At 42.3% G+C, this 7424-nt stretch overlaps 1 protein-coding gene across 1 annotated transcript; it reads right to left on the reverse strand.

The window, feature by feature from the left end:
- Positions 1-289: 289 nt before the first annotated feature.
- Positions 290-4857, reverse strand: LOC108898101 (protein spire homolog 1-like). Its single transcript, XM_051068355.1, has 9 exons — positions 4792-4857; positions 4556-4698; positions 3405-3428; positions 2873-2902; positions 1758-1892; positions 1600-1670; positions 1478-1505; positions 1172-1335; positions 290-1063 (listed from the first exon to the last, which is right to left on the reverse strand). Exons 1-9 carry the CDS (start codon positions 4844-4846, stop codon positions 796-798), a joined length of 918 nt encoding a protein of 305 aa, XP_050924312.1. The 5' UTR covers positions 4847-4857; the 3' UTR covers positions 290-795.
- Positions 4858-7424: the final 2567 nt, after the last annotated feature.

A 7424-nucleotide genomic window follows, 5' to 3' on the forward strand; every position in this document is an offset into this window, starting at 1 on the left:
TTTAAAGAAAAAGAAAAAAAAACATTTTGGGCACCAGGCACAGAATTGAATATACATAATAACTAAAAGTTAAACCCCACCCAGAAAAATAAAGTGTTATGTGATAATAGTAAATATGCATTTAAAACTGGCTAAAAAAAAGAAGAAGAAAGAATGGTGTAACATTTTGGCATAATTGTTGCTGGAAGAATAAAGTAAGGGCAGGGGAGTGGCTGAGATCTAACCCAGCAGACCTGACAGGAGGGATCTACAGTGCATTTCTGTCAAAAAGACAATCGGTTGTTCTTCCTGAGTGCGCATAGTAAACAGGAACTGGAAAATTTATCGGTAGCTAAGATTAGGGTTTGGGCCTTGATACTATTTACACAAATTCACTGGAACTTTTGGCTTTCTGTATTATCTGATCCCGCTATTATGTCAAATATACATTCTCTTACCAGGTTCACATCAGCAGCTCGATGTGTCCATTTATCAACCAACAATCACTGCCACTGATACAAGCATGGCTCTCTTTTGTTATCAGGCAGCTACTGCAGAGCCCTGACTAGTCACAACCAATCATAGTGCGTCAATGTTTCCTGAGAGGGGAGGGTAAGGTGTAAGAACCTTAACTACCTTTGGGGTAGGGATGGGCTGGCTTCATGGTCACTTCTGATTTTTTTTTTTGAAAATAACCATTTACATCAACAGCAGTGAACCAGTCCAGGTCAAAATCAGACTAAGAAGGGATTTTTTTAAATCCATTTAATCAAATAAACTCAGCTCGAACAAAAGTGCACAGGGCGGTCCTACTTTCTACACCTCATTGATGGTGCGCTCTGAGGGCCGGAAGTTGACCGAGTTAGAAGACGACATGTAGAAGGATTGGGTTTTGCGATTGAGGCGGGCACGCTTGGTAGCCACGCACAGGCTGCGCTTGCTGGAGGAGATGATCTCCGTGATGAACTTTTTGCAGTCTACACACACCTCCATGGTGACCCAGTCCTCCGTCAGCTCCTTGGGGAGCTCTGGCTCGTCCTGTGACCGGCCATCTTTGCTGCTACTGCTGCCATGCTTGGAAAACCTGAGTATAGAGAGAGAGAAATAATGAACAACTAACCTGTAAACACATGACGTTTTTACCATATTTTCTCTGTATATAGAAAGAAATGGGAGTTCTGCAGTGACATACTTATAAACGCTTCGACGTAGGCTGTGACGGCTGTGTCCAGACCCAAACGGGTTCTTTTCAGGCTCTGCAGGGGCGGACGCTCCACTTGCCTCTTCTTTAGCCATTGCACTGGGGCCCAGAGAATAGATGGGCAAGGTGGAGTAAGGTTTAGACGGCAGCCGCATCTGAGGTACGAACATACACAAAATGATGAAAACTGCTCAGATAGATAGTTTTCATGGATCAGCCAACAGGTGTCAAGAGTGTCAACAAATTTTACAGAAAAGTGTTCATGAGTGTGTTAAATATAAGTCAACAGCCTCCTACCTTTTTAGAGCACTGGGAACACACAGGCCTGAGGTAGATAAAAATGAACCGTTAAGTTCAATATTACTGAACAGCTGCTGCACTTCAGTTGAGTGGTTCTAGTAAAAGCGATTTCAATTTACCTTTTGCAGAACTGGCAGGTGTAGGACCAGGTAAAGAGGGAGAACCTCTTGGTCCGACACGAAAAGCAAAGCTAGAGAGAAGAGAACGAGCTGAGGTAAATGGTATCTGTAGTCAGGAAATATCAGCCTGAAACCTGAGGACAGTTTTTTTTTTCTACCTTTCCTTTCTTGAGGGCGTTGTAGATGTCTTTGTACTGCTGAAACTTCTCCAGCTCGGCCTTGACCAGAACCTGTCTGATGTGCATCACCTCCTCCGTCAGAGCCAGACACTCCACCGGGTAGCAGAACTCCTCCTGGACAAAAAGAATAATCGCATCAGCAAACTCACCTTAACGTTCACTCGTCAGACCAAACGGATTCACCCGAAACTGTTCAACAGCAAGAGGTGATGGCATCCGCTGTCACAGAGACTGTCACCACGTGAGTGTAGCTAAATGGAAAAACCAAGCTCCCACTGCACACCACTTAACCAAAAGACCGAACATGCAATGAGATGGTGAGGGTGAAAACAGTCCTCTACATGAAGGATGCTTCCAGTGACATCACAGTGTGACAATGAACAGAAATACAGAGCATCCTGGTGATGTAACCCCCCCGCCCCATGTTGGTGGTGGTGGTCCACAGCTTTTGACGATCTGATTATTTCATTATTGCATTAACTTTATTACTGCCCTCATGTCCATATTAAAAATAACCAAAAACTAGACTCAACAGATAAGAACGTTTCTAAATGTAAGAGTCAATTTAATTTGGTAATTTCCATGTTTACTTCTAACATAACTCAATAGGACTACAGCCATAACATGCATGTTTTCTATACAGCTGAATGTTTAGCAATCTTTATTTCTACCCAACTAAGCAAGTGGACCCCCACCAAGTTGCAAGCTGGAGATTTGTGACATAGCTTTTCCTTTCATCTTTGTTAATGCTCCCAAAGTCAAACTCAGAAAAAGTTAATAATAAAAAATAAAAAAAAGCTCAGGGAACTTTACTTTTACCAATCATATACACTCAGTTAGCTAGGATTAGAAAATGTGAGCTTCTGATGTAAATGTTCACAGATTATTTCTCAACTCTCACTTCCTTCATAACCTTCCCTGAGCTATTTTCATTATGCAACAGATCTCCTGTTCACACAAAGGGTCATGACACGAGGTCCCGTTCATCCAAAACACATCTGTAATGAATTATAAGTTATTCTGGATGGCTTCCCCACACAGTGTCATGAGCTTTTGATGATACAATTTAATGATATGCAGTAACAGTGACATACCGTGCCCTGAGCACCACTGGCTGCTTCCACCTGACCAGCAGACAGAAGGAACAGGGACATTCAAACAAAGCAGGACCTCATAATGACATACAGTACATTTCATAAAATCTAATATAAGAGCTTCATGAGGTTATCAGGGGATATTCTGGAGAGACTGTCAGATACATGATTATTTACAGCCTAATTTGTCTGAAACTCTCACTGCATGAGCTCACACCATTATTATTTCATTTCATATGTGGCATGAAATTAAATTTCACAACAGCAGAACTTTGTAACAGAGTCTCATGATTGAAAAATCATCCGACAACGTCTCCATCTCAAAAGGAAGAGTTCATGTAGATGAGCATTCATCCCGTGATTTCATTTTTTCTGCTCCTTCACAGACACCACGGATCGTAGCTGGTGTCTACTAATGGTGCAGAGCCACATTTTACTCTGACCAGTGTCCCTTTAACAAAACAAAAACTTTGATACAAAACTTTAAAAAAAAAAGGATGGTGATGGATAGACAGCATTATGACCAAGTTACCTTGGCGCTGGGATCCGCCATCAGCTGCAGCATTACACAAAACAGAAAATAACTGCAAGTAAGTCTTTGGGACCAGACGGCCAATCAGCGTAAACAGATTAATGACAGCATAATATGAGCACCACAAGGGGAGGGGAGCTGCAACAAAGACCTTTCTGTTTTACATCTACTAGTGAAGCTCAACCTGGTTTCTATGTGAAAGGCTAAGAATGCTCAAGCATGTGCTTAGGTCAAAAAAAAATACAGAGAGAGAAAATGAAAAGAAACATGGCCTCTGGTAAAAGAAATTACTCTTTGATTTTATCCTGAAAAGGATGACTAGTGGACTCTAAATGTTATCTTTTGATTCTCTGGAATTGGCACAAATAAGTTTAATTGATGTTATTTTTAAGAGACAAGACAGGATGTTTTTAAGTGAATCATCAGAAATATCAGATTGTCTTTAAAATAACAATGCAAGTGACTAATCTTAAGTGGGAGATACTGTGAAAGTGTAGTGTAAAAATCGAAATATCAAGTTATGCCCGTGAGAGCGGGTCTGCCATTAAACCCGCGAGTGGTAAGAATGAATCAATTCCATCTAAATCCTCTTGGGCAGCGGCCTGTCCTGTGGTTTCAATTACATCCATCAACCTCACTAGAATCATACGACCGGCGCAGAGTTACCGATGACCTCATGGCAAACAAATGACTGGTCACAGGACGGGAGTAAATTCAACAGACACATATTGTACGTCCAGTGTTGTTGGTAGATGCAGCCACGGTGATGGGCTGCCATTCATTTAAATGACATGTGATGTCCATGTTACGACCAAACTCTGCAAATCATATAAATGCTTTTCAGTGGCCACATACTTGTAAATTCTGCTTTGTATTTAGTTATATTTCATTAGTGTGCAGACTGTGGTACATTTGACTGATTAGATTAGAGGATAATCTAAGTTACATCAATAAGGAGTGGAATATACTATCTTAATTTAATGATCTAACATGGATGTATTTGCTACAGATGCATGCTATGATGCAATGTGGAAGGTTAAAGATGTGTCATCAACTCTTAAGGGCTTCATTCATTCATTCTTTCATTCATTCATTCTTTCTTTCAGGCCTTGATGGTTAATCCAATAGGAATAGTTCCATAGTTATCGTACCAAAGACTTGGAGGTCTGTCTGGATGGAGGGACAAAGGGACGGACACAGGTGGGGGCCTCCTTTTCGATAGAGTGCCGCCTCTGTGGAGACTGACGCTTGTCTGGCTGCGGGGTGGCAGAAACAGGAAGGAACTTTGGAGGAGCTGGAGACACGGGACAAACAAAGAGGAATGCATGAAAAGATGAGAAAAGAGTGGAATATAATATGTTACAGTACGATCAAGGGAACCTCTTACCCTTCTTCCCTATGATGGACTCAGGTGACGTGTCCTCCAACAAAGATGTGGACATGCTGGAGCTGCTTCGCGCGTGGGCTCCTCCTGTCATCAGAGGATTACACATATTAAGTCACAAGGTACTGACAGCTTCAAACCACTTTGAATATTACATAAGAAAACAAAGTCCAGTCCAGATTCCCTGAGAAATATTAACAAGCTGATTGTCTTTGAGTTTATGTCAGCATTACTTGTCTGTTGAGCCATTTGAAACATGAAACAGGGACACTTCAATTACACTGCAGATGATGCATCAATATTTGTCAAGCTGCTAAATTGAAACATGACCTTTATTATGCAAATAAACAATGTAGATTTTCTCTCTTAAAGCATCAAATATAGAAGTCACCACATCTCATGAATGCAGCCGACATCTTACATCAGATTCGGAGCTGTCCAGCTCAGCCAGCGTGGGCGCCCTGAGCAGTCTCTTCCTCTGACTGAGAGGCTGCACTCCACCTTGACTGGGTCCAGTGGTGCCACTGGCCAGAGAATGGGTGCTGCCAGCCAACTTCCTGGGTGCATCAGGAGTGTCTGTGGGTCAAAGAGAGAAGAGTGAGTTAAGAGGAGAAGATAATAGCTCCTGACGCACTGAACATGATTTTGGTCTCGCAAGTGAACCATAAATCGTTTTGAATTGTCTCCTTATCTGAACAGCTGGCCACCAGACCTCCTGTGTAAACTGTGGGTGTCTCTGTATTGTAACTGTATGACAGAACAGAGTCAGTAATGCTGGCTTTACACCATGAGACATCACTTATTTACCTGAGCTTCGGAACAAGTCCTGAGGGGTGCTGATGCTTTTCCCTGCGCCTGTAAAAGGAGTTAAGAGAAAACAGGCGTCAGCAGAACTGCACACATGAATACTTTAATCCCTAACACCAGACTGGTACCACAGGGAGGGCATGACAGCAACAAGCATCTGTCAGACCAGGGGCTGCACTCAAGACATAGAGGCTTTGTGTGTAGCTGGGAAGCACAGAGGGAGAGGGAAGTGAAGGGAAGTGAAGGGAAGTGCCAGGGAGCAGAGAAAGACGATGAGCCACAGCGCAAAAGAAAAGATTATTTATTCCCATACGTCCATCTGGATTATGGTCGTCCTCTGAGCTGCAGCGCTACATTCAGACTGTCATCTGCCATTCGACTATCTATCTGAGGTGGGCTGCTGACACCAGTGTTATGTAATTTTTCAAATTCCACAGTGAGAGCGATTAGGGTGACGAGCAGGGCAGGCCGGCTGCAGAGAGAGAGAGGGTGATGATCTGTAATCTCACCTACTGGCTCTGGCTCAATGGCCATACCTTATCACCTGGATACACAGATAGTCACTGTGAGTAGCTACTATACCCAGGGCATTTCAAACACTGTTCAATTTAAACATACAGAAGTCCTGCTCTTTAGAAGCAGCACCTCTACGCTGGCCCTGATGAAAAACCTTCAGGAGATTAACTTGCACTGCGCCGCGACCCATCCTTTCTTTGGGTAGAGTAGGTGTGTGTATCATATCAGCCGGTAAGTGACAGTAGTGTGGCATACACACAATTTCTACAACAAAAGCATGGGGAAAAAAAAAGGTGTGTGTTTCAATCAGGGAGAAGCTAGCGCTAACCCTAAAAATAGCCTGTAATGAAAACAAAAGGAACAACAGTAGGAACACAACAGGTGACGTTTAACTTTACCTGATGAGTCAAAACTGTAAGACATGCTAAGAGGTCGCATGACTGACAGATATGCCCATGTTTGAGAGAAAAGAGGAAATGAAGGCAAAGAGGAGAAAAAGAAATCCACGAGAGTTAAAATGGATGGTGAAATCAGTGAATCATCCAAGTTTATAAAGCAGATCATTCACAAAAATAGACCATTCCTAAAAATAATATACACTTTATAATGTCAGTGTTTCAGAGTGTGTCAGAGAGCCGTACAGCCTCCCATATGAATGATTATGCAACAACTGCTGCCTGTTACTCTCCCAAAGCCCTCAAAAAAGGCGTCTTGTGTGCACTGTATAGAAGCACTGTATCGTACTAACTGGCAAAATATTTGCTGTTTTTATCTGATTAATGCTTTTAATGGTTTAAAACATTATCTCCAATTGGCCATTTATGACCACCACAGACCAAAATGGCCTCTTATGCACTGCTGGGATTTATGAAGAAACCCACAAAAGGCAGCATTACATAATAAAATCATATTAACAGAAATGTAAGTGAGGATAAAACCAGAGAGAATATTTATCAGTCACTTCAGCAGTGCAGGTCTAGCAACAGCTGAAGGCTCACAGCTGCAGTCATAGTCATCCCTGTTTAAACACTATGACACTTCTGAGTGAACAGATCAGTACAAGCTGTTAGAGTACTCAATGATGGACGAGTTAAGAACGATTAAGTTGTGGTTAATGGTTCAGTTCATAAAGAGAAGCCATGCAGCAAGTTAGCAGAAACACTCAGTCAGATTAGAAACAACAGAGGGATTTCTTCAGAACAAAGAGGTTTAGCTTGGTAGTTTGTGAAAGTTCTGCCCAGGGAGAGTGTTGCACAGCTATTTTCATGGACAGATGGTATGCTGGGATATAAACATTGTCACGTCTGTGTCAG

The sequence above is a fragment of the Lates calcarifer genome, unplaced genomic scaffold, assembly GCF_001640805.2.
Source record: "Lates calcarifer isolate ASB-BC8 unplaced genomic scaffold, TLL_Latcal_v3 _unitig_4300_quiver_3727, whole genome shotgun sequence".
Taxonomy (NCBI): Eukaryota; Metazoa; Chordata; class Actinopteri; family Centropomidae; genus Lates; species Lates calcarifer.

Bases quoted from the DNA above. Each gene is read 5' to 3' on its own strand.
- LOC108898101 (XM_051068355.1), bottom strand. From the start codon at position 4,846: ATGTCCACATCTTTGTTGGAGGACACGTCACCTGAGTCCATCATAGGG. The intron at 1,893-2,872 runs GTATGTCACTGT...CTTTTTGTCCAG, and splicing joins CCAGTGGTGCTCAGGGCACG to GAGGAGTTCTGCTACCCGGT. The intron at 1,671-1,757 runs GTAGAAAAAAAA...TCTTCTCTCTAG, and splicing joins ACGCCCTCAAGAAAGGAAAG to CTTTGCTTTTCGTGTCGGAC.